At 41.1% G+C, this 26,233-nt stretch overlaps 1 protein-coding gene across 5 annotated transcripts in view; it reads left to right on the top strand.

Moving 5' to 3' along the window:
* The window catches only part of slc7a2 (solute carrier family 7 member 2), a 165,066-nt gene that overhangs the window by 78,564 nt on the left and 60,269 nt on the right, over nucleotides 1-26,233 (top strand). For 4 of the 5 annotated variants that reach the window (XM_072570189.1, XM_072570209.1, XM_072570172.1 and 1 more), the window contains exons 2-4: nucleotides 15,840-16,230; nucleotides 18,199-18,354; nucleotides 20,648-20,813. In XM_072570189.1, the coding sequence (XP_072426290.1) occupies nucleotides 15,855-16,230; nucleotides 18,199-18,354; nucleotides 20,648-20,813 (698 nt within the window). In that variant the 5' untranslated portion in view covers nucleotides 15,840-15,854. Of the gene's footprint in view, nucleotides 1-1,163; nucleotides 1,221-15,839; nucleotides 16,231-18,198; nucleotides 18,355-20,647; nucleotides 20,814-26,233 lie in introns of those variants that run through there. The other variant, XM_072570199.1, reaches the window with a different exon arrangement.

The following is a 26,233-nucleotide window of genomic DNA, read 5'->3' on the forward strand; positions in this document are numbered from 1 at the left end:
AGCTGAATGACTACTTCAGCTCCTAAGCCTTATGGCCTAATGGATCAAACAAGGCAAATGAGAATGGCAAGCAAAGGTAAAAATCATGTCATTTTTCTAAATCTCCAAAGTAATTAAAATATAAAAATCTAAAAAAAGACAGTGTACATTGGTAAAATTAGTTTGTGGTATCAGAATGGTTATTCAGTAATAATTCAAATGTACTACTCACTTTAAAGATTCACTGAAATTAGTTAACAATATCTCTTCAGCCTTGCATTGGAATTAGAAAATATGAAAATAAAAACCCTACTCAATCAGAGCAACATGCGTATGAAACTCCAACCACATTGTTTTGATACTGGCCCCTGCACTACAGCCTCCCCTGGATGACCAAGACACAAACACAAGCTTTGATTAAGGACATTCAGCAAAGCACATTCTGTAGCAAAAAATAACATACAGACCAGTGAAGGACAAGATGCTGCCTGAGAACAATCAAGAATTTGGGCTGCCATTAACATCTGTTTGAAGAACTGATTCATGTTTTTCACGACAAAGTTTCAATGGATGTTGATTGATAGGTAGAATGCTGTGAAACTTGAAAGGGTTCAGAAAGGATTTGCAAGGATGTTGCAAGGATTGGAAGGTTTGAGCTGTAGGGAGAGGCTGAGTAGGCTGGGGCTATTTTCCCTGGAGCGTCGGAGGCTGAGGCTTATAAAGAGGCATGGAAATGGTAAGTAGTCTTTTCTGTGGACTGAAGGAGTCCAAAACGAGAGGGAATAGGTTTAACTTTAGAGGGGAAAGATTTAAAAGGGACCTAAGGAGTAACATTTTCATGGTGGAGGCTGGTACAATTACAACATTTAAAAGGCATCTGGATGGGTATTTGAGTAGGGAGGTATGAAAATGCTGACAAGTGAGACTAGATCAATTTAGGATATCTGGTCAGCATGGACTAGTTGGACTGAGGGTCTGCCTCCATGCTGTATAGCTCTATGACTTTATGACTGTATGGGAGCAATGAAAATATGCTACTGGAAACAGTAAATGACATAAATTTTACTTTCTAAACCTCCAAAATTTAATTCTTCAGTTGACCAAAGAGGCACTACAGGCCTTTCTTCATTATCTTTGCAGGCATTTTTAATTCCAAATGTGAGGTGAGAGTGACCAATTTTGACACCAAGGCCAGATTTGCTCAAGTGTGACATCAAAGAACCCTAGCAAAACTGGAATCAGTAAGTAAACTGTCCATTGGTTGGACACCTATGTGGCACATAGGAAGATGGTTATGGTTGTTAGAGGTCAGTCATCTCAGCTCCAAGACATCCCTGCAGGAGTTCCTCAGGATAGTGTCCTAGGTTCAACCATCTTCAGCTGCTTCATCAATGACCTTTCCTCTATCATAAGGTCAGAAGTGGGGATGTTCACCAATGATTGCACGGTGTTCAGCACCATTTGTGGCTCCTTGGAGGCTGAAGCAGTCCATGTTCAAACGAGGTAAGACCTGGACAATATCCAGGCTTGGGCTAACATAGAATATTACAACACAGTACAAGCCCTTTGGCCCTCGATGTTGCGCCGACCTGTGAAACCAATCTGAAGCCCATCTATCCTACACTATTCCATTTTCACCCCATATGTTTATCCAATGACCATTTAAATACCAGTTGGCAAGTTTACTACTGTTGCAGACAGTGCGTTCCACACCCCTACCACTCTCTGAGTAGAGAACCTACCTCTGACATCTGTCCTGTATCTATCATCTCTCAATTTAAAGCTATGTCCCCTCGTGCTAGTCATCACCATCCGAGGAAAAAAGACTCTCACTGTCCACCCTATCTAACCCTCTGATTATCTGGTATGTCTCAATTAAGTCACCTCTCAACCTTCTTCTCTCTCATGAAAACAACCTCAAGTCCCTCAGCCTTTCCTCATAAGACCTTCCCTTCATACCAGGCAACATCCTAGTAAATCTCCTCTGAACCCTTTCCAAAGCTTCCACATTCTTCCGATAATGCGGTGACCAGAACTGTACACAATACTCCAAGTGGAGCTGCACCAGAGTTTTGTACAGCTGCAACATGACCTTGTGACTCTGAAACTCAATCTCTCTGTCAATAAAAGCTAACACACCATATGCCTTCTTAACAACCCTATCAACCTGGGTGGCAATGTTCAGGGACCTACGTAGTCAAAGTGGCAAGTACCATTTGTTCCATGTAAATAACCAGACAGAGACCAGCTCCAATAACAGACAATCTTAACTACCTCCCCTTGACAGTGGTTAGCACTGCTGCCTCACAGCGCCAGAGACCTGGGTTCAATTCCCGACTCAGGCGACTGACTGTGTGGAGTTTGCACATTCTCCCTGTGTCTGCGTGGGTTTCCTCCAGGTGCTCCGGTTTCCTCCCACAGTCCAAAGATGTGCAGGTCAGGTGAATTGGTCATGCTAAATTGCCCATAGTGTTAGGTAAAGGGGTAAATGTTGGGGAATGGGTGGGTTCCGCTTCGGCGGGTTGGTGTGGACTTGTTGGGCCGACGGGCCTGTTTCCACACTGTAAGTAATCTAATCTAATCTAGTTCAACATCATTACCATCGCTGCATCTTCCACTATGAACATCCTGGGAGTTATCATTGACCAGAAATTCAACTGGGCTTACCTAATAAATACAGTGACTACAAGAGCACATCAGAGGCTAGGAATACTACAGCAAGTAACACACCTCCTGACTCCCCAAAGCTTGTCCACTATCTACAAAGCACAAGGCAAGAGTGTGATGGAATACTATCCACTTGCCTAGATGAGTGTGGCTCCAACAATACTCAAAGCTTCATACTATCCAGGACAAAGCAGCCCGCTACATCCACTCCCTTCACCATCAATGCTCAATATGCAATAGTGAGTACCGTCTTCAAGATGCACTGCAGAAATTCACCGAAGATCCTTAAACAGCACCTTGCAAACCAAGACCATTTTTCCTCAAGGACAAGGGCAGCTGTTACATGGGAACATCACCACCCACGTGTTCCCTTCCAAGCGACTCATCATCCTGACTTGAAAATATATCACCATTTCCCTCGCTGTCACTGGGTCAAAATCCTGGAATTCCCTCCTTAAGGGCATTGTGGATCAACCTACAGCACATAGACTGCAGTGGTTCAAGAAGGGAACAAGCACCATCTACTCATCGGCAACTCGAGATGGCAATAAAACTATTGGCCAGTTCGTGACGCCCACATTCAATGAGTGAATAAAGAAAAGAAATTTCACCGATTTCAAGAAAAGCAATTGTGACTGAATTGTGGGCCTTGGGACTTTAACTGGTTGCTACCTTTTGTAATCAGTCTTTTCATGCACAGCTTTGTGAGTGCATGCAGTTGTGAAGACATTCAAGAGTTGATTGGTAAACAACAATTTTATTTTAAAACTAACTTGATATTTTTCCATGCTTGGCAGTTACAGCACCCAAGGAATTAAAAGACTTCTTCTATTTAAAAGTGCATCTGTTTTCATTCAGTCTCGTGGAGGGAAAGAGCAGAACATTCCGATCATTTCTACCCTGCTGTAACAAGCAGCTTTTAAAGTTGAAGAACTTGAAGCCGGACTGCACTTCTTTAGAATAAGGGATATTTAGGTGGCGACAGGATCTAGAAACGTATAACGAAATGTGAATGACAAGAAGAAAATTAGCTTCAGAAAAAGACCCAGAAAGTATGCCCAAATGAGTGCTGTGTTTGAGACCTTGTTCAAGGAGATTGACAGGAACAGAGGCATAGGGCAGAATCTAATAAGGGCAATGGCAAAAAATGTGGCAGATCTGTGGCAGAACTCCAGCGAGGCCTATCTCAACATGAATAATAATTTGCTCTCTTTTTAAATCCGATCCCAGGCATTGAGGTGAGATTCTTAACAGGCTGTGACAAGTTGTATATGAAGGGGGATTATTGCTTGTTAAAAACTTTATTAACTGCAGATCTCATCTAATTACTACATGGCTTACTGTCCTATCACCGATGTAAGCAAACAAAATGCTGAAAATCCTTGACATGAAGATTGGGTATCTGTTGACTTCAGCACCCACTTGCTCCAAAGTATCTCCATGTTGGATACTGGACACTAATATCTCAGGGCACATTCCATGGGCACACATAGCCGTGCACATCCCACATCCACAGACATTGACACCGGACATGTACCAGTCTTGAAGAACCTTTTCTTTTATAAAATATTACTGGTGGTAGGCCCCTTATGCTGCTGAATGGTTAGCTGTTTATCTAAAGGGAGGGCATTAACTAGTGCAATCAGGCCAAACTGGCAGATCCACAGCTTAAGTTCAGCGTCACCATGCATGTGATGCCATATTGTATCAACTCAACAATGGACTTGCACAGAGCACTGCCATGAAAGCTGCCACCAATATAACATATTGCATGAACAATATCTGTAATACTTTATGATTTGGAGATGCACTATCACCTGATGAAGGAGCGATGCTCCGAAAGCTGGTGTGCTTCCAATTAAACCTGTTGGACTATAACCTAGTGTTGTGTGATTTTTAACTTTGTAATACTTTTAGTTTTTGTAGCCTATGGGCATCACTCACAAGGCCAGCATTTATTGCCTGTCCCTAATTTCCCTTGAGCTGAGTGGCTTGCTCTGTCATTTCAGAATTTAGTTAAGAATGAACGAGAGTGCTGTGGGTCTGAAATCATATATAGGCCAGACCAAGTAAGCATGGTAAGATTTCCTGGCCCAAAGGTAAAAGCAACAACAACATCTTATTTCTATTTTTGTGGCGTAAGTCTCCTTAGTATTCAGCTGTTGTACTTTGACTATGTCCTGTATACTTAATTGGGATGGAGAGCATTTGTTCAATCCACATTATACTGACAGATGAAGATTATCCCTTAGGAGAACATAATATATAAATTTATTTGAGATTATTCTGTGGGGATACAAATGTACAAAGTGGATATTTATTATTTGCAAGTCCAAGACCAGTTAAGCTAAAGGAAGTTTAAGATTGATAGGCAAAAAAATGCAGCAGCAAGTAACCTTTAACTTTAATCCTTACAAGAAATTAAGATAATGTACTGGCCAATCACTTGTGCTTCAGTACCTCCACCCTCTTTGGAAGTTAGTGACATTTTTTCTTATCACATTCCCAGTGTTGAAATTCTGGCTGTTTTCTCGATTATTGTACCAAGGTTTCAGGTCTGACTACATAACAGCAAATGCAGGACAAGTGTCTTTGACACTGAAAACACGGCATGCAAATTGAAGTGCTCATAAGAACATAAGAATTTTAGGAATTGGTAAAGGTTATGGCTCATGAAATCCAACCAGCCTTTTGTGAAGGAACCAATCCAAATAGATTTACATTTCTCTACTACCTTTTCTAATAGAATCCTAGACTTCTTACAGTGCAGAAAGAAGTCATTCAGCCCATCGGGTCTGCACCGGCTGCCTGAACAGCATACCACACAGACCCCCACCCTATATTCTTAATCCTCTATTTACCATGGCTCATCCCAAAGGATGGAATCAAATGGGTCCCGGGATTTATGATGCAGCAGTGCTGGTCACTGAGCCATTGTCCTGCCCAATAACGTTACCTTGATCTCTGGATTAAAAGTCTAACAATGTTGCCACTAGGCCATCGCCTCCCTATACCTTCTTATGTGAGAAATAAGCCAGTGCACTTCAAATACAAACTATTTTGAACTAGGGATTTAATTGTTAAAGAGACAGTTGAATGATAAAGTGGATCTGACCCAGCTAAATTGTGGCCAAAGATTAGCAGGTAAAACTGTAATTGAACGATGGGCTACCTTTTAACTAAGAGATAGCTTGACTGTACTCAAGATTTGTTCCCATGAAAAAACAAATGAAATAAATCCAATGCTTGCTGGATTACAAAAGAGACAGAGGTTAAGGTGTAGCAGAAGAAGTTTCAAAGGGGAATTAGAAAAGTAAGCAAAAGAAGTAAAGTGGGAGACTGCGAAGAGTCTGGCAGCTAACATTAAAAGGAATTCAGAAATAATCTGTAGGCATCTAATTAGTATAAGGGTGATAAGAGGAGCAGTGAGGCTGATTAGGATCAGCAACATGATTTATGCATGGTGACAGGGGGCATTGCTGAACTATGAAGAGAATGCTTTGCACCCCTCTTTTCCAAAGAGGAGGATGTTGCACAGGCTATGCTGAGGGTGAATGAGGGGGAAATTCAGCCGCTACAAGGATTTAAAATTGATGAGGAGGAAATATTGGATAATGTAGGGTAATGGTTATCCTTCAGTTCAATGGGTAATATCAAATTTATGTCTTTCCTTGAATGAATTCTTTATTTTAAGCTCTCTTGGGTTTTGAGTCTTTTTCCCCATATGGACAGAGAAAGAGAGGAATAGATTATTGCTTTTTATTTGCTTTAATTTCTTGGTACTGACAACTTTTAAACTCTCTACAGTCCAGTTAATCAGAGGACAGTTGCTGGGCAGAATTTCCATAACTTAAAAGATTCTCAATACTGCTGTCTCAAATTTTCCTTCTTACTACTTCCTTAAAGCAAAATTGTATTGCTCTGCTCAACAATATGTAATGCTTAACTTTCAAGTTAAAAAAAAGTTTGCATTCCAGTTATAGCAGTCCAACTTCCATTTCAATTTATTATCCCAAAATATTAAAAATAATTGCTCTTTTACAATAGACTGTAAGTACTAAAGTCAATTAGACACCATACCTGATGCTTCCAAGTAGACTAAATGCATCCAAGGATTCCAAAGGAAGTGAGCGAGGAAAGTTCAGGGGCATGGCCATAATTTTTCAGTCTTTCTTAGACTTAATGCCAGAGGACTGAAAATTTGTAAATGTTACACCCTTGTTCAAACAAGCCCAACAACTGCAGCCTGTAGGTTGACCTCTGTTATGGTGAATCTTTTGAAACTAATTCAGAGCAAAATTTTAAAACGTTTTTGGTCACTGGAGGTTAATTAAAGAGATTCAGCATTGTTCACTTAAAATTGGGTTTAACTAAATGGCTGAAAATTTTTGAACAGGTTAAAGTGGAGAATTCTAATAGTAATACCGTTGATATGGTATTCATAGTCTTCCAAAATGCTGCACAACTGATTTGTAAGTAAAGTTACAATAAAAAGACAGTAACAACATGGATGAAATTGACTGAGTGGCAAGATACAACAAGTAGTCGTAAATGGTTATTTTTTGATTGGAGGAAGGTTTATAGTGGAGTTCTTCAGGAGCCCAACTTCCTTCAGGAACATTGGAACAGGAGTAGGCCACTCAAGCCCACTCCACTATTCAATATGATCATGGCTGATCCAACACTTCAATGCCTTTAACCCACCCCAACCTCATAACCCTGTGCATCATTGGTAATCAGGAACCTGTCAATCTCCACCTTAAACATACTCAAAGACTGATTTTCCACTGCCCTCTGTGGTAGAAAATCTTAAAGGTTCACAAACCTCTGAGTAAATATATTTGTCCCAGTCTCAGACATGCCCAGTATTTTTAAATTGTGGCCCCGATCTGGATTTCCTAACCATTTAACTGCACATACCCTGTTTATCCTTTAAGTATTTTACTGTATCTCACAGCAGAATCACCATCATTGCTCAACCTCATACACTCTTACAGGGTAATAACTGTTGCTGTTGTTAGTTTGCTCGCCGAGCTGGTGGGTTGTCATGCAAATGTTTTGTCATCATGCTTGGTAACACAATCCATGTAAACTTCCACAAAGTGTTGTTTTTTACTCCACTTGATATTTATATGACCCGATCTGTTAAGGTGCATGTTGTCATTTCCAGTTTAGCTCTGTAGAGGTCTGTGTATGGGGTTTATTTCTATATGCTTGTTGATGGCCTCTAAGAATTCCCGTGCATGTCTCTGGTTAGCTTGTGCTAGGATCGTTACGTTGTCCGAGTCAAATTGATGGCCCTCTTTGTATGTACTGAGATGAGGGAAAATTTGTTGTGCCACTTTGCAGCTAGTTGGTGTTTGTAGATTGCTAGTTTTCTTCCAGTCTGTCCGATGTAGTGTAATAACAGTTTTTCTATTGTTAAATCAACAAAATAACTTTAGTTCTTGTGTTACAGTCTGTCCATTACTATGTACAGCAATAGCACAGTTTCCTGAACTTGATCTCTATCCCTTAGCTAAAGCATCTTGGTGCCATTTTTTTCTTCCTTAACTATATTAGATTAGAAAGATTCAGTTAGATCAATTTTTCATGAGTTTTATTACAATATTTATTTGCATCATTGATTTGATAAATTATTATAATATATGCAATATCATAATAAAATTCTGACCCTCGTAACATTTAAGAAGTATTTATATGTGCACTTGCATTGCCACATTATACAAAGCTATGGGTCAAGTGCTGGAAAATTAGATTAGTTACATGGTTGCTTTTAATGGCGCAGATATGATGGGCCGAAGGGCTTTGTCTGTGCTATATATCTCTATGATTATGACTGTATGAACTGTTTCTCATCTGATGTAGCTGTGAAGGACATTTTTAATTATACTGCAGAACAAATATATTTGTGGAATTAAGTAAGTTTTAAAATGGTGTTTCCCGGAGCAAGACCCTAGTTGATAACATTATTGTGCAAAAGTTAAATTATTTTCAGTAAAACCATCCTTAGGTATTCTTCTTATGATCATTTTGTTGGTTATGGGGCCAAGACTTTACTTTTTTTTGTTAATTAACATGATTTCATATCTAGTTACCCTACAGTGTCAAGACATTGCATCTTATAAGCAAAGTCAACCCTTCAAAGTTCAGAAAGATAAGATAGTACACTTTTTTTGAAATATTTATAAAACGTGGAAAGTTTTGAGTGAACACCATTGTTTTACTTCTCCTAGTTTTGAAACCTTGCCCTATTATGCAGGCAAATCAAATATTTACACTTTTTGAAGCTAAACATTTAGCCTGCTTTTGGACTGTACAGATAATGCTTTGTTCCTTAGAACTGAAATAAATGTTTTGATACATAGATTTGTTGGCAGGTAGTTTTCCAATTATTTGAACCACTTAGCTTTCAGAATTGAATTTGATGCAACAATGTATCTCAAATGGATAACTATTTTCAGAACGGTCACAACACGATTGTCGCATTTTAGATTTTGGTTGTTTAGTCTACAGAGAGTAATATGTACTGGCATGGTTTCATATGTACCTGCAGGATAGTGAACCCTTGCCAATGTGACTGTTTCTCAATGTATTTCATTGTATGTATTTATTTATTTGTTTGTTTGTTTTATTGTCACGTGTGTCGAGGCACAGTGAAAAGCTTTGTCTTGTGAGCAATGCAGGCAGATCATATAGTTAAATAATATAGATAAGTAAATAGTAGGTAAGCAGCAGCAAAAACCAAAACACAGGTACAGGTGAATGTTAAGAGTTTGTGAGTCTATTCAGTATTCTAACAACAGTAGGGTAGAAACTGTTTTGAAACCGGCTGGTGCGTGTGTTCAGGCTTCTGTACCTTCTCCCCAATGGTAGAGGTTGTAGAAAAACATTGCTAGGGTGGGATGGATCGTTGAGAATACTGGTGGTCTTTCTTTGACAGCGGGACTGGTAGATGGATTCTATAGATGGGAGGTTGGCCTTTGTGATTGTCTGGGCTGAGTTCATCGCTCTCTGTAACCGTCATGATCTTGAATGGTACAGTTGCCATACCAGGTAGTGATACATCCTGACAGAATGTTCTAGATGGCGCATCTATAAAACTTGGCAAGGTTGTTCGCCGTCATGCCAAATTTCCTCAGCTGTCTGAGGAAGAAGAGACGTAGTTGGACCTTTGTAACCAGTGCGTCCACATGAAGAGTCCAAGAAGGCTTGTTGTGGATGACCACTCCCAGGAGCTTGATACTCTCCACTTGTTCCACCTCTGTGCTGTTAATGTGTAGGGGGGCATGAGTAATATCCCGCCAAAAAGTCAATAATGATTTCCTTGGTTTTGCCGGCATTGAGAGCTAGGTTGTTCTCAGTCCACCGTTTTTCCAGGACTTCCACCTCCTGTCGGTAGTCTGTTTCGTTGCCATCTGAGATTTGACCGACTATGGTGGTGTCGTCAGCGAACATGTAAATGGCATTAGTCTGGTATTTGGTGAGGTAGTCATGGGTATACAGTGAGTACAGTAGGGGGCTGAGTAGACACCCCTGAGCGGCTCCAGTGTTGAGTGTTAGTGAGGATGAAATATTGTCCCCAGTGTTCACTGATTGTGGCCTGTGGGTCAGGAAACTGAGGATCCACTTGCAGAGAGTGGGGCTTAGTCCGAGGTCACTAAGTTTATTATTCAGTCTCGAGGAGACAATAGTGTTGTAGGCTGAATTGTAGTCAATGAGTAGGATTCTTACATAGCTAATCTTGGTGTCAAGATGTTCTAGGGACAAGTGAAGGGCAAGTGATATGGCACCTGAAGTGGATCTGTTGGTCAGATAGGCAAATTGGAGTGGGTCAAGAGTAGTGGGGAGGCTGGATTTGGTTAATACCATGACTAGCCTTTCAAAGTACTACATGACCAATGAAGTTAGGGCCACTGGGCAGTAGTCATTGAGACATGCTGCATGAGCCTTCTTAGGCACAGGGATGATGTTGGCCCTCTTGAAAGAGGCAGGGACAGTGGTCTGCTGCAGGGAGAGGTTGAAGATGTCCAAGGAGACCTCTGCCAGTTGATCTGCGCATGCTCTGAGTACACAGCCTGGCACTCCGTCTGGTCCCATCACTTTCCTCGGATTCACACAAAGGAAAACTGGTTTGACCTCTGATGCAGAGAATGTTGGGATAGGTTTGTCAGGACTTGCTGGAGTAGGTGTTACCTCTCCTCTGAATTTCTGCTCAAAGTGAGCATAGAAGGTGTTGAGACGATCTGGGAGGGATATGTCATCATCTGCTATCTTGCACTGTCTCTTTTTGGAACCTGTGATGTCATTCAGTCCTTGCCAGAGTCACTGAGTGTCTGTCTGGGTCTCTAGTTTGGATCGGTATTGGTCCTTGGCTGTCTTAATGGCTTTGTGAAGGGTATAATTAGATTCCTTATATTTGAGTGGGTCTCCTGATGTGAAGGCCTCACACCTGGTTTTTAGCAGGTTCAGTATGTCCTGATCCATCCAGGATTTCCTGTTGGGGAACCCCCGGATTGACTTCCTCAGTATGCAGTCCTCCAAACACTTGCTGATAAAGTCTGTGACGGTGATAGCATACCCATCCAAGGTACCTGTGGACTGTTTGAACATGGCCCAATCAGCCGATTCCAGGCAGCACCTGAGTTGATCCTTTGCCTCCTCCGACCAGCACTGGACCTGTATCTGTGAGGGGGGTCTCCTGTAAGCTGGGAGAAGAAACATTGCATTGTGGTTGGAGTTCCTGGAATGAGGGTGGGGGATGGAGCAGCAGGCATCTTTCACAGTGGTGTAGCAGTGATCTAAAATGTTCAGGCCCCTGGTGGGGCAGGTAATGTTCTGGTGGTACGTGGGCAGCATATTCCTTAGATTGGCTTGATTGAAGTCGCCAGTTACAATAAACAGAGCCTCTGGTGCTCCGGTCTCCAGGGTGTTACTGGTGGAGTAGAGCACATCCAGAGCTTCCTCAACCTTTGCTTGTGGTGGTATGTACACAGCAGTTAGTATAGCATTGCTAAATTCCTGTGGTAGATAGAAGGGGCAGCATTTGATAGTGAGGAATTCAAGGTTTGGGGAGCAATGGCTGCCCAGGCTTGCAATGTCCATGTACCACAAGTTGTTGATTAAAAAGCAAACCCACTCCACCCTTTGTCTTACCTGAGGACGCTGTATGGTCCATACGATGGATAGAAAAACCATCAGCCTGAAGTACGCAGAGGGGAATGGATGGGTTGAGCCAGCTTTCTGTGAAGCAGAGTGTGCAGCAGTCCTGCAGTTCATGCGGGAAGCTGAGCCGTGATCTGAGTTTGTCCATCGTGTTTTTCAGCAATTGTATGTTTGCTCGGAATAAGTTAGGAAGGCAGAGCGGGGGGTGGGGGGGGCGGTCCTTGAAACCGCGTAATCTCACCCTTACTAACCGGCACGCTTACCCTGCTTCCTCGCAGGTTTCTAACATTTGAGTGGTCCAGTGGTCTGGTGAAATGGATTGTGACTGCTTCCAGTTAAGTGATCCTTCCTAGGACCCTGTGGAGCAAACAATTGACCTGCAAGATCCATCACAGAAGTGTACAACCGTGACCCTGGGGACATGGCGTTTACACAGGCACACTCTCCGGCAAGATCAGAGGCACACCTAACACTTTTTTGTTTAAGCGTGCAGGAGAGTGTGCCAGCAGCAGCATCAGGAATACCTAACAATGAGGTGCCACCCTAGTGAAAGTAGAACACAGGACTACTTGCTCGCCAAACAGTGGAAGCAGCATGTGATAGACAGAGCTAAATGGTCCCACAACTAACAGGTCAGATCTAAATTGTAAACAACCAATGCTGGAGATCACTGTGGGTCAGACAGCAACCATGGAAAGAGATTAAACTCATGTTTCAAGTTCAGATAACTCTTCATCAGAGCTGAAGTGAAGTGTGGAGGGGGTAGCATTTATGCTGTATTTTGGTGTGGGTGACATGGAGTGTAGAGTCTGGTGAAAAAAAGATGTTGATAGTTCAGATTAAGTGGTCAGAATGTGAGAATGGCAGATAAATGGTGTGTAACTGCCACACTTGAAAGGAGCAGACAATCCCAATGAGGTGGGGACAGGGGAGAGAGGACATGGTGACAGAGAATGTAACAAGCAAAATTAAAACAAATGGGAGTTCACAATTCGAAGGTGTTGAACTTAATATTAAATCCAAAAGGCTATAAAGTGCCCAGTCTGAAGATAAGATGTTGTTCCTCCAATTTGCACTGTGATTCACTGGAGCATTGCAGCATGTCGAGGACAGACAGGTGAGTGTGTGAGCAGGATGCTGCGTTAAAATGACCGGCTATGGGAAGGTCAGGGTCATGCTTGTGCACAGACGGAAGGTGGTCTGCAAGGTGGTCACCTAGTCAGCATTTGGTTTCTCCAATGTAGAGTAGACCACATTGGGTGCAGTGAGAACAATATACAAGATGGGAGAAGTTACAGGTGAATTGCTGCTTTATCTGGAAAGACTGTTTAGGGTCTTAGATAATGAGCAGGGAGGAGTTGAAGGGATAGGTGTTGCACCTTACAGGATTAAATGGGAAAGTGCTATGGGAAGGAGGGGTAGTGTTGGTATTTGTAGAATGGACTAGAGTGCCCCAGAGGGAATGATCCCTGCAAAATGCAGATGGGAAAGTGAGGGGAAGATTTGGTGGTGGTCTGATGGAGTTGTCTGAAATGGTAGAGAATGATCCCTTGAAAGCGGAGGCTGGTGGGATGAAAAGTGAGGACAAGGGGGACCCTATCAGGCTGTTGTGAATGATGGGATGGGGCAAGAGCGGAAGTGTGTGTGTGAGGTTAGATGTCGACAACAGTGGGCGGGAAACTATGGTCATTGAAGAAGTAAGCCATGTCAGCGGCGCTGCTTTGGAAGGTGTCATCATCCAAACAGATGTGACATAGGTAAATGAACTGGGAGAATAGGATGGAGTCCTTGCAAGACATGGAATCAGAGAGATCAAGGGAAGGAAGGGAAGTGTCAGGAATGGACAATGTGAAAGTTATAGAGGAGTGGAAATTGGAAGCAAAATAAACAAAGTTTTCAAGGTCCTGGTGGGAGAGTGAAGCAGCACCAAAGCAGCCATTGATGTTCTGGGAAAAGATGGCAGTTCCACGCACCCCATAAAGAGGTAGGCATAACTGGGACCCATGCAGGTGTCCATAGCCACTCCTTTGACTTGGCAGATATGAGATGAAATAAAGGAGAAATTGTTCAGTGAGGGAACAAGTTCAGCCAGGCGGAGGAGAGTGGTGGTGAATGGGGAGTGTCCACACCTCTTGTCGGAGAAGAAGCCAAGAATTCCCAGACCATCCTGGTGGGAAATGGAGGTGTAGAGAGATTGGTCACTCTATTTCTGCCTACATTCAGCTATGAGTGTTAATAGACAATTGAACAACTAACAAGAGGAGGCTCCACAAATATCCCCATAATGAATGACAGGTGTGCCCAGCGCATAGTGTAGAAAGACAAGACTGAAGTATTTGTAACAAACTTCAGTCTTATGGAAGCGAGTTGATGATCCATCAATCTTAGCCTCCTCCTGAGGTGCTCAGTGTCACAGGTGCCAGTTTTCAGTCAACTTGATTCACTCCAGATGCTATAAAGAAATAGTTAAATTCATGGGATACTGTAAAACTATGGACCCTGACAACACTCTGGAAATAGTAATAAAAAGTCATGCTCCAGAACTAACCACACCCTTAGCCAAAATATTCCAATGTGGAAAATTTTCCAGGTATGTTCTGTTTTTACAAAATGCAGGACACATCAAACCCAGACAGTTACCACCATACCAGTCTACTCTCTATCATCAATGAAGCAATGGAAGATGTTGTTGGCAGTACTCAGTGATGCTCAGTTTGTGGCTTCCTCCAGGACTGTCTAGCTCCTGATCTCATTAAACTTTAGTTGTAAGGATGATGTAGATGTGACTTGAATTCTAGAGACTTAGAGTCATACATTTTGTGGAAAATGCTTACAAAACTTTGCCCCGAATAACATTACAACAGTTTGACACCATCCAGGACAAAGTAGCCTATTTAGTATGTTTTTCGCCAATATGTATTCACTCTGTCCAGCACCAGCTCACAGTGACAGCAGCCTGTACCATCTATAGCATGCAATAACTTGCCAAGGCTCTTTCAATTTTCCAAACCTATGTCCTCCTGTGACAATACTATAGCTTTAAGCAGTGTATTTTGTCCTGGTTGCATTTTTATGAAGAGAGGTTGAGACAGAGGCACCGAGCAGTCTTCTTCAAGCCAATAAAGTAAACAGCTTGTAAGGCCTTGGGCTTTTTTTGAAAGTTGGAACAATAGAAGCAGCCTGAACGGGTGAGGGCAAGCTCCCACAGACCAGGATGCTTAGTTTAGCTTTCAGTGGCAGCTTGGATTATGAAAGCTGCTCCATCTCTCTCTCTTTCTCGACAAGTTTTGAAGGGAGATGTTTAGTGATTATTTTTGTAGAGGTAAGTTACCTATTTGGAGGATTAAAAATTGAAATGAATGTGCGTGAAATTTAGATAAATTCATTGGAAATGTCAAGAAACTGTTAATGGAACTTCCACATTGTCATGATTGGCATTCTAGAAAAATTGAATGTAAAAAACATAATCAAGATGAACTTAAAATGTGTTGAATTATGGAATTTGATATCAAATTCACTGGTAAAATTGCAATAGTTTTTTTATAATGATGACAATTTAACTTAATCAGTCAAGTAAAGCAATCACCTGATAAATTCCTGTTTGAACTTGAGATGTAGTTAAATGGTTATTGCCCACTTTAAACAAGATGGTGTTGTGTGTACCCTCTTGAACAGCTGAGCATGTGCTATATGTTGATGATGTTATTTGGGGATGTGGAGATTGTCAAATTAAACACAGCTGCACCTTAGCAGCAGAGTAACACATTGGAAAAGCAAATCCTGATTTCATAAAATAATATGAGAGTAATGTGTAAAGAAATTCAGTTATGTTTTTAATACTGTTTGGTTAGCAGCATTGTTATGATTGATAAAGATTTATCATTGATTTTGTAATTCAGATAGTTAGGCAGCATTCTTGAGCAGCAATATACCCTGACAAGAAAACTACATCACACTGAAGAAATTTAAAATGCAGCTAAATGATTGTCTATTTAAGAGATTTTAAAGTATTTCTCTTTTTGTTTCAGCTCTCCCCATCAAAGATGATTCATTGTGGCACTGTGAGGTCTTTCACTCAATGTTTAGTCCGTAGAAAAATCATAAGCCAAAATAATCTTGAAGATACCAAACTATGCCGCTGTTTGTCCACCATAGACCTGATAGCACTGGGAGTTGGCAGTACACTCGGAGCTGGTGTTTACGTACTAGCTGGTGAGGTCGCTAAATGGGATTCCGGACCCAGCATTATCATCTCTTTCCTAATTGCGGCATTGGCTTCAGTGATGGCTGGTCTGTGCTATGCAGAATTTGGGGCCCGTGTTCCAAAGACCGGTTCTGCATATCTATACAGTTATGTGACTGTTGGTGAACTCTGGGCATTTATCACAGGGTGGAACTTAATTCTTTCTTATGTCATTGGTAAGTGTTTCTTATGTACATATCCAGGATTCATCTTTCATTTATTTTTGTACATTACAAAACTTTGGATTATCCTGGTTTTGCTGAAGATTATGGTAGAATCAATATTGAAGATTATCTTAAATTAATTTTGTTTAAGTTTTTTTGGAACTGGCTTGTGATTAAAGTTGAAAATAAACTATTTCTTTCCATTAACTGCCTTCCTCGGCAGGATTTTAATTTTAATGATTCTCTGTTTTTTGTTCATCTATCATTGTGATGCAAGCATTATGATGATGGACTGGCAACCCAGAGTTCATAGGTTCATAGTCCCACTATTGCAGAAGACTGGAACCAGGAAAGAAAAAAGAGAGTGGAGTGTTGCCATATCCTAATTTGGTTCACTAATGGAGCTTACCCCACAAAGTTTACTGAATCTCTTCAGAAGCCACCAACTACAGTCAGTGTAAAATGATTGATAAAAATCATGTTGATAATCATAATGCTAAAGTAATGCAGCAGGAACCACCTATTTGACAATGTTATGCTCCAGATCCATTATGCATTGAACTCCTAATGTGAATAGAATGTACATTTCAATGTTCAAATGGTTCCACTTCCACATGATAGCACCCAGCAGTGAACTGTCATAGTGCTCCAAAATATTAACATTGCACTAAGTAATGCCATTGTGATTTATGGTATCTCTTAGGAAAGTTTCATAGAACTTTACGAAATGCATTAGAGTATTGTGATCATTTTATAATCTAATGGGATGGCCATTTTGTGTATAACGAAATCTTGCAAATAACATTGAGATGATCCCTTAATTTAAAGTATATGATAAAGTGTCATAAGTTTGTTTCTCTTTTCTACCTTTTTCTGTTGTACTGAGGTCAAATAAAAAGAAAAAAAAATTGTCAACAATTATTTAACTTGCATTATTTTTCCATGATGAGGCATTGATACAAATGTTTTGGCTTGAGAAAAATGCCATTCAGCACAATGTAACTGACCTATAGATGATCCTTGCATTTATTAGCTGAATACATCTTTTTACAGAGGCAAAACGTGATCCAGCAGGGCTCAAAGAGATTCCTTCAGGATTTTGGAATCTTTAATGCTTGTGAAAGGAATATTTCAACATGAAAATATTCCTCTAGGTCAGAAAAGTATATAACTTTCATAGATTGTAACAACTCTGGAAAGATGGTACAAAAGGTTCAATCATACAAAATACTTAGTTCGTACAATTCAAATTGCTCTCCTTAATAGTTTAGTGTAGGGTTCAATCTTTTTGATTTAATTGCTAAAGCCCATGTTTAAAAGTTAAATTAATTAAACTGACAGAAGTTCTTGTAGAATTTATTTGATAAAATCACTAAGTTATTAGACATGTTTGGCTACACCATTCTGGTTCTCTGGAATGCAATCCAATTATTCCCATTCCCCTATTCTCTCCAATTGGCCTGTAATTTTATTAATATTATGGATTTTATTACCCTAAAATGACTATCTGATTGCCTTTTAAAATAATTCATAATATTTATTTCCATTAGATCTCATGGGCAGCGTGTTCCAGATCATTACCAGTTGTTGTGTGAAATTGTTCTTCCTACTTTCCCCTCAATTCTCCTCCAATATGCTTATCTGTTGGAATATTGTTTTTTAATGTGACAAGTGCGGAGTGTTCCAATAAAACATTTAAGCATTGTCCTTTTGTCGATAAGTTATTACAGTTTGTGCAAACTTACCCCACCAGGAACAGTTCCAAACAAGCAAAAGTACACGTGAAGCCTTCTCAAATGGAATTTAGAGTGACAATGGTGTCAAATGAGGTGTAATCCTGTTGGCAATTATTTGTCTAATGAACATTTTGTTCATCGGATTATCTACAGTTTGCTTTTCTTAATTGCTACAGGCTGCCAGTGAAGCATTAATGTGAATGTGTAACTTAGTAGCATTTCTTTCATTTGTTTTTACATTCAGGTACTTCGAGTGTTGCCAGGGCATGGAGTGGTACCTTTGATGAACTTGTTGGCAAACAGATTGGAAATTTCTTTGGCACATATTTCAAGATGAATTCACCAGGACTGGCAGAATATCCAGACTTTTTTGCAGTGTGTCTTATATTATTATTGTCAGGTATGGTGAGAGTGAAGTTTTAATGTATCACTTTATGGTAAGCTGGAAAAGATACTTAACATAATGCTTGTAGAATTCAGGATATTGTTGTTTGTTTTACTATCGGACGCGATCATACAGTCACATTTAAAAACATTAGGGGTAACTAGAGAGGATATTTTCTAAAAATGGGCTGGAGTTCACAATGTATGATTAAACTGTGTCATTGACTGCAATGCAGACAGCAGTCCAACAGCGTCCCTGTTCATTGCCATGATCTCTGTCCCAAAGAGGATAAACCCTGCTAATCCTTCATTGACCAGGCACATCGGTAAGTAGCAAATATCAGGATTAGTTAGTACTGTTTAAAGAGAAGTTGCATTGTGACTGCATAGGTGCTGTGAATGAACAAGATCAGACTAGGGATAAAGTGAGGAATGGCACATGCAGGGAAAAAGAGGGCTTTTACATAATTTTTTACATTGTGGTAAAAGAAGTAAAAAGGTAGCAATTCTATTTTGTAACAACATCAACAAAGCAGGCATTACAGATTACCAGATGGCCTCGAATGAAGACCTAGCAGAGCTCCAAAACTCATGAATGAAATCAGCACTGTAGGAGGTTGTTTACACAGCTATGATTATTTAATTTACAATTTTGTGTGTTGTTGATAAGTTAAACTTCTTTTGAAATGTTTTTAAATGCCTGTTTGTTTATTTGGGTAAAATTCGGATCCGTTAAGTGGATTTAAATCAGTTTGCAATAGAAAGATGAATGGCTATCCTTCATATGTTTATAAGTTTATAAGAGGGGAATTTTGAGAAGCCTTTTTTAAAAATCAATAATGAGTATTTAAAAGATTTTCCAGTGTTACTGGAGGGTTTATTGGAAATATACCTCGTGATACAGGAAGAGTGGGTGCTGAAGTGGCATGGAGAATACAGAGGCTGCATGGATCTATGGAATGAACACGAGTGTGGGTGAGGTCTGGGGGCCCTGATTGCTTTGCCGAGATCTGGGGTTCCTTACCTCCCCATCTCAGAATTCATCCATCTCTATTGCAACTTTGACCTGCCTCTGGAAATCATCTGTCCGGGTCTCTAATCCTTGCCTATCTGCTCACAATGAAAATGCAGTAGTCAGGCACTATCAGGATGAAGACAGCATCACAGAGGTGGGAAAATTTACATCTGATTTTTCATGCAGAAGACAAAAATCCAACCTAAGGTCAGGAGTGGGACCATTTGCTGATAAATTAAACTAAGCAGTCCAGTAGCATTTGCTTGACTGGTGATTCTGCTCTCTATCCCTGGTATACTGAGTATGCAATGTACAGGCTACACAATAACAAGTCAATAGCTTCAACTGCACTCTCTCCCCTCCCATTCTATGCCCCGCACCATTTACAGGGAGTGAAAAGACCAATTACATCTAAAACATCCTTCTAGTAACACCATCCTAACTAGGGAAAATAGCACCACTTCATTTTCCAATTTAAAATGTTGGAGCATTATTGTCTTTAGGGTGGATCTGTAATAATCTTAGGTATATCGGCACTTGACAACTAGGAGTGGAAAGTTAAGGCTGCTACAAAAGCAAGGTACTATCCAGAAACTTTTTTAATAAGTCATGATCGTTTTTGGAGGTTGGTGGGGAAGAGGATTTGCAGTTGTATGTTCACAGTTTGATTTGATGGCTTAAAGAGGCTATTAAAAGTTGAGACACATTTAATGTGAGATTACAAAGAGAAGTCTTGTTTGTTTTGTTAAGGGCTGTGTTTTCCAAAGTGGAGGTCAGGCCCCTAAGGGACTATGACTGAGCTACAACAACTACATACCTGTTGTAACCAGGACCAAAGTGGCTTTACAGGGCTAGGGCAGTGGATGTGGTGTCATGGGTTAGTTTGAATAGATCAATAAGGGGCTGTGTTTTAGACATGGGTTTGCATGCAGCGTATGAGGAGCCATGGGAGTTGGATGAGGGAGCATGAATTGGCACAAAGGGCATGGGAGTGGGTAGGGGCTGATTGTGTGTGAGGGCTAGAGTGCCTGATGTTGAACAAAATAACTGAGACGGAAGTCTATAAGATATAAGTGTTGTGGAAAACTCTTCAGGTCAATGTTGCTGCATAGACTAAAAGAAACAAGTTAAGCCCTTCTCATTTCAGCACTAAAAATAGTTTATTTTAATTTTATGCAGTTCATATAGAGGGTATATTCTTTTGTATTAATTTCTATCTATTGCAAAACTACTGTTCAGTGTGAGAAAATTATACATTGATGCATTTTTACTTTTAATATTCTGTGTACTTTAGGTCTTCTATCATTTGGTGTGAAGGAGTCTGCTTGGGTTACCAAAATATTTACAGCCATCAACATTCTGGTCCTTATATTTGTTATTATCACTGGGTTTGTAAAAGGAGACACTGAGAACTGGAAGATCAGCGAGGAGACTCTCGAAAATTTCACAGCTATTACAAAGTAAGTTTGTAAAAAGGAATTGGACAACAGGCTTGGGTTAGTCTGACATTATTTAAACATTTGAACTAGTAAAATCCTCAACAGGGGAACAGGAGTAAACTGTACAACTTATTGAGCCTGTCCCCCTATTCTTGATCTTGACTGATCATCTCCTAAATGTCACTTTCCTGCACTATCTCCATATCCCTTAATGTCATTAGTCAACAGAAACCTATCAATATCTGTCTTGAGGTTGTTCAATGATTGAGCTTTCCACAGCCCTCTAGGGTAAAGAATTCCAAAGGTTCACTCATATGTGAGTGAAAAAATTCCTCCTCATCACAATATTAAATGGCTTAAGCCGAATCCTGATATGTCACCCCTGGTTCTGGAGCCATTAGCTAGGAAAAATGTCCTGTCTATATATCCCTTTTGTGCCCTGTAAGAATTTGATAAATTTTAATACAATTGCCTCTCATTCTTCAAAACTCTGGAAAATACATGATTAACTTCCTCAATTTCTCCTCATAAGACATAAGTAGTGGGGGGGAGGGGACAAACTGGATGTTTAAAAAGGCAATTGAAGGGAAAGTTAGAACAAGAGAAGTCAAGAAAGACAACTGTATCAATGAGGCAGAAAACTCGGAAAAGGTTCATGCTGTAAGGTTGAGTGAAATAGGGGTTGATGGGAAGGGTGAGAGTAGTAACAAATTAAAAATACTATACATGAATGCACGAAGCATTAGACATAAGATGGATGAGCTTGAGGCTCTTTTGGAAATTGGCATATACGATATTGTGGGGATAACTGAGACTTGGCTTCAAGTGGACAGGGCCTGGGAAATGAATATTCAAGGTTACATGTGCTATCATAAGGACAGACTGACGAGCAGAGGGGGTGGGGTGGCCTTGTTGGTAAGGGAGGATATTCAGTCTCTTGCGCGGGGGGACCTAGAGTCAGGGGATGTAGAGTCAGTGTGGATAGAGCTGTGAAATACTAAGGGTAAAAAGACCCTCTTGGGAGTCATCTACAGGCCCCCAAACAGTAGTCTGGATGTCGGATGTAAGTTGAATCAGGAGCTGAATTTGGCCTGTCACAAAGATGTTACTACAGTCGTTATGGGGGATTTTAACATGCAGGTAGACTGGGAGAATCAGGATGGTATTGAACCTCAAGAAAGAGACTTTGTGGAGTGCCTCAGAGATGGATTCTTAGAGCAGCTGGTGCTGGGGCCGACCAGGGAGAAGGCAATTCTGGATCTGGTACTGTGTAACGAACCAGAATTGGTCAGAGACCTCGAAGTGAAGGAGCCATTGGGAAGTAGTGACCATAATACAATCAGCTTCAATCTGCAATTTGAGAGGGAGAGGGTACAGTCAGAAGTGACAGTACTTCAGTTGAATAAAGGGAACTATGGAGCTATGAGGGAGGAGCTGGCCAAAGTTCAATGGTGCAATACCTTGATAAGGATGACAGTGGAGGAACAATGGTGGATATTTCTGTGTATAATGCAGAAGTTGCAGGATCAGTTCATTCCTAAAAGGAAGAAAGATTCCAGGAGGAGGCATGGGCGGCCGTGGCTGACGAGGGAAGTTAAGAAACATATAAAGTTAAAAGAGAAAAAGTATAACATAGCAAATATAAGTGGGAAAACTGAGGACTCGGAAGCTTTTAAAGAGCAACAGAGGATTACTAAGAAGGAAATGCGCAGAGAAAAGATGAGGTACGAAGGTAAACTGGCCAAAAATCGAAAGGAGGATAGTAAAAGTCTTTTTAGATATGTGCAAGGCAAAAAAATGGTTAAGACTAAAATTGGGCTCTTGGAGACAGAAACAGGGGAATATATTTCGGGGAACAAAGAAATGGCAGAAGAATTAAATGGGTACTTCAGATCTGTGTTCACTGGGGAAGACACAAGCAATCTCCCTGAAGTAACAGTGGCTGAAGGACCTGAACTTAAGGGAATTTATATTTGCCAGAATTTGGTGTTGGAGAGACTGTTAGGTCTGAAGGTTGATAAGTCTCTGGGGCATGATGATCTACATCCCAGGGTACTGAAGGAGGTGGTTCGAGAAATCGTGGATGTGTTGGTGACTATTTTCCAGAGTTCGATAGATTCGGGGTCGGTTCCTGAGGATTGGAGGGTGGCTAATGTTATACCACTTTTTAAGAAAGGTGGGAGAGAGAAAGCAGGAAATTATAGACCAGTTAGTCTGACCTCAGTGATGGGAAAGATGCTGGAGTCTATTATAAAGGATGAAATTACGGCACATCTTGATAGTAGTAACAGGATAGGACAGAGTCAGCATGGATTTATGAAGGGGAAATCATGCTTGACTAATCTTCTGGAATCTTTTAAGGATGTAACTCTGAAGATGGACGAGGGAGATCCAGTAGATGTAGTATACCTGGACTTTCAGAAAGCTTTTGATAAAGTCCCACACAGGAGGTTAGTGAGTAAAATTAGGGCGCATGGAATTGGGGGCAAAGTACTAGATTGGGTTGAAAATTGGTTGGCTGATAGGAAACAAAGAGTAGTGATAAACGGCTCCATTTCAGAATGGCAGGCACTGACCAGTGGGGTACCGCAGGGATCCGTGCTGGGACCGCAGCTTTTTACAATATATGTTAATGATATAGAAGATGGTATCAGCAATAACATTAGCAAATTTGCTGATGATACAAAGCTGGGTGGAAATGTGATGAGGATGTTAGGAGATTACAGGGTGACGTGGACAAGTTAGGTGAGTGGGCAGATGCATGGCAGATGCAGTTTAATGTGGACAAATGTATGGTTATCCGCTTTGGTGGCAAGAACAAGAAGGCAGATTACTACCTAAATGGAATCAATTTAGGTAAAGGGACAGTACAGAGAGATCTGGGTGTTCTTGTACACCAGTCAATGAAGGCAAGCATGCAGGTACAGCAGGTAGTGAAGAAGGCTAATAGCATGCTGGCCTTCATAACAAGAGGGATTGAGTATAGAAGCAAAGAGGTTCTTCTGCAGCTGTATAGGGCCCTGGTGAGACCACACCTGGAATATTGTGTGCAGTTCTGGTCTCCAAATTTGAGGAAAGACATTCTGGTTATTGAGGGAGTGCAGCGTAGATTCACGAGGTCAATTCCTGGAATGGCGGGATTACCTTCCGCTGAAAGACTGGAGTGACTGGGCTTGAATACCCTTGAGTTTAGAAGACTGAGAGGATCTGATTGAGACATATAAGATTATTAAAGGATTGGACACTCTGGCAGCAGTTTCTGCTGATGGGTGAGTGCCAAACCAGAGGACACAGCTTAAACATACGGGGTAGACCATTTAGGACAGAGATGAGGAGAAACTTCTTCACCCAGAGAGTGGTGTCTGTGTGGAGTGCTCTGCCCCAGAGGGCAGTGGAGGCCCAGTCTCTGGATTCATTTAAGAAAGAGTTGGATAGAGCTCTCAAGGATAGTGGAATCAAGGGTTATGGAGATAAGGCAGGAAGAGGATACTGATTAGGAATGATCAGACATGATCATATTGAATGGTGGTGCAGGCTCGAAGGGCTGAATGGCCTACTCCTGCATGGTCTATTGTCTATTGTCTATAATCCTGTCATCACAGGAATTAGTCTGATGAACGTCAGTTGTACTCTCTCAGTGGCAAGTACAGCAACCTTTGCTTTAAATGGCACTTTATTGAACCGGCATTTTCGATAAACTGGCAAAAATTATATATCATAAATAGTGTAAAGTTTACTGTAATATTCTGTCCAATTATTAAAGTTTTTAAAAAATAATTCATGTCAATATAAATATACTTCTTGTTCAATCAAATGGCCATACGAAATATCAACAATTGATTCACTTTAGAGTCAATAGCTCCCAAAATACTGAGATTTACCACAATATCTGTGTACGGTGGAAACTCGATTATCCGAACTAGATGGGCGAGCACTATTTCGGTCGGATAATCAATTATTCGGAAAATCAATTAAATGCCTTTCCTCTGGGGTTCAGAGTTTTAAAGTCTACTCCCCGTTCAGGAGACTGCAGCGCACAAGCTCCCACCCCCATCACCGCCCCCCCCCCCCCCCCCCCCAATCGAGCACTGCGCCCCAACCCGGTTCAACCACTCCCCCAACCCGGTCCAAACCCGCCCCCACCCCCAGCAGAAAGGGTGTGAGCACCCGCCTCCAACACAGCCCCCTGCCAACCCAGCCCCTCCCCCCATATACCCCCAGCCCCTCTCCGGGGCAGCTGGACTGCACAACAACAACAAGACTGCTGTGCTGCTGCAGTTGCCTTTGTGGGGTATGTCTCCAAATAGCACAGCCACAGCCACACGCACCACTTATTTTACTGCAAATGTTTTACAGGTTCCACGTTTGCCCTGCACAGGACAATGTTGGAGAGATTATTCCTGGGAAGCGGAGGTTGGGGGGGATGTGGAGGAGGTTAGGGAAAATGTGGGGAGAGAGAGAGGGAGGGAGGTTAGTCATTTGGAGACGGTGCCTGTTTAATCACTGTAACAAAAGATGTGATCACTGTTGGAAACACGTCTTTGATGTAATGTTTCTATGGGGACCTCGAGATCTCCTTCAGATTATCTGATTTTTGGATAATCGGTATTCAGATAATCGAGGTTCCCCTGTAGTCAGTTGAGGGTGTGAGTGAGAACAGTCTCTGTCACTAATTTTTTATTTTAGGCAAAGCTGCATTATTACTTAGTGATTTATAGTGTAAATAAAGTATAACTGTGATAACTCCCTCTGCATTACATTTCTATTACTTAGTAAATGTTTTTATATTGATTATGTGGACCACTTGATTATCTGGAATATTTGATCAACTAACACATTCCTGGTGCCTGGACCTTCATCACCTTTTCTGAAAGTCCCTCATAAGAGGTTGTGGTAAAAGTTAAAGCACGTGGGATAGGGAGTATAACATTGGCATGGATTGAGAATTTGTTGGCAGACCGGAAACCGAAATTGGGAATAAATTAGTATTTTTCTGAGTGGCAGGCAGTGACAGTGGGGTAGTGTAGGACCAGTGTTTGGGGCCCCAGATGTTCACATGCTCCTCATTTCTATGTTTCACCTGGACAAGGGAACCAAATGCAACACTTCCAAGTTTGCTGATGACACAAAATTGGTTGGGACTGAGGAGGATGCAAGGTGGTATGTCATGTGAGTGAGCAAATGGCAGGTACAGTAAAATGTGTCTAAATGTGAAATTATATACTTTGATGTGAAAAACAGAAAGGCAGAGCATTATTATGAATGGTGATATATTGTATATAAATGGTGATATATAAAGGGATTTGGGTATCCTTGAAAGTAGAGAGACTGGTGAAGCAAGAAATTAGGAAGACAAGTGGTTTATTGGCAAGAGGTTTTGAGTTCAGAAGTAGAGGTCTTTTACTGCAGTTGTACAGAACCTTAGTGAGACCACACTTGGT

The sequence above is a fragment of the Chiloscyllium punctatum genome, chromosome 1 (genome assembly GCF_047496795.1).
Source record: "Chiloscyllium punctatum isolate Juve2018m chromosome 1, sChiPun1.3, whole genome shotgun sequence".
Taxonomy (NCBI): Eukaryota; Metazoa; Chordata; class Chondrichthyes; order Orectolobiformes; family Hemiscylliidae; genus Chiloscyllium; species Chiloscyllium punctatum.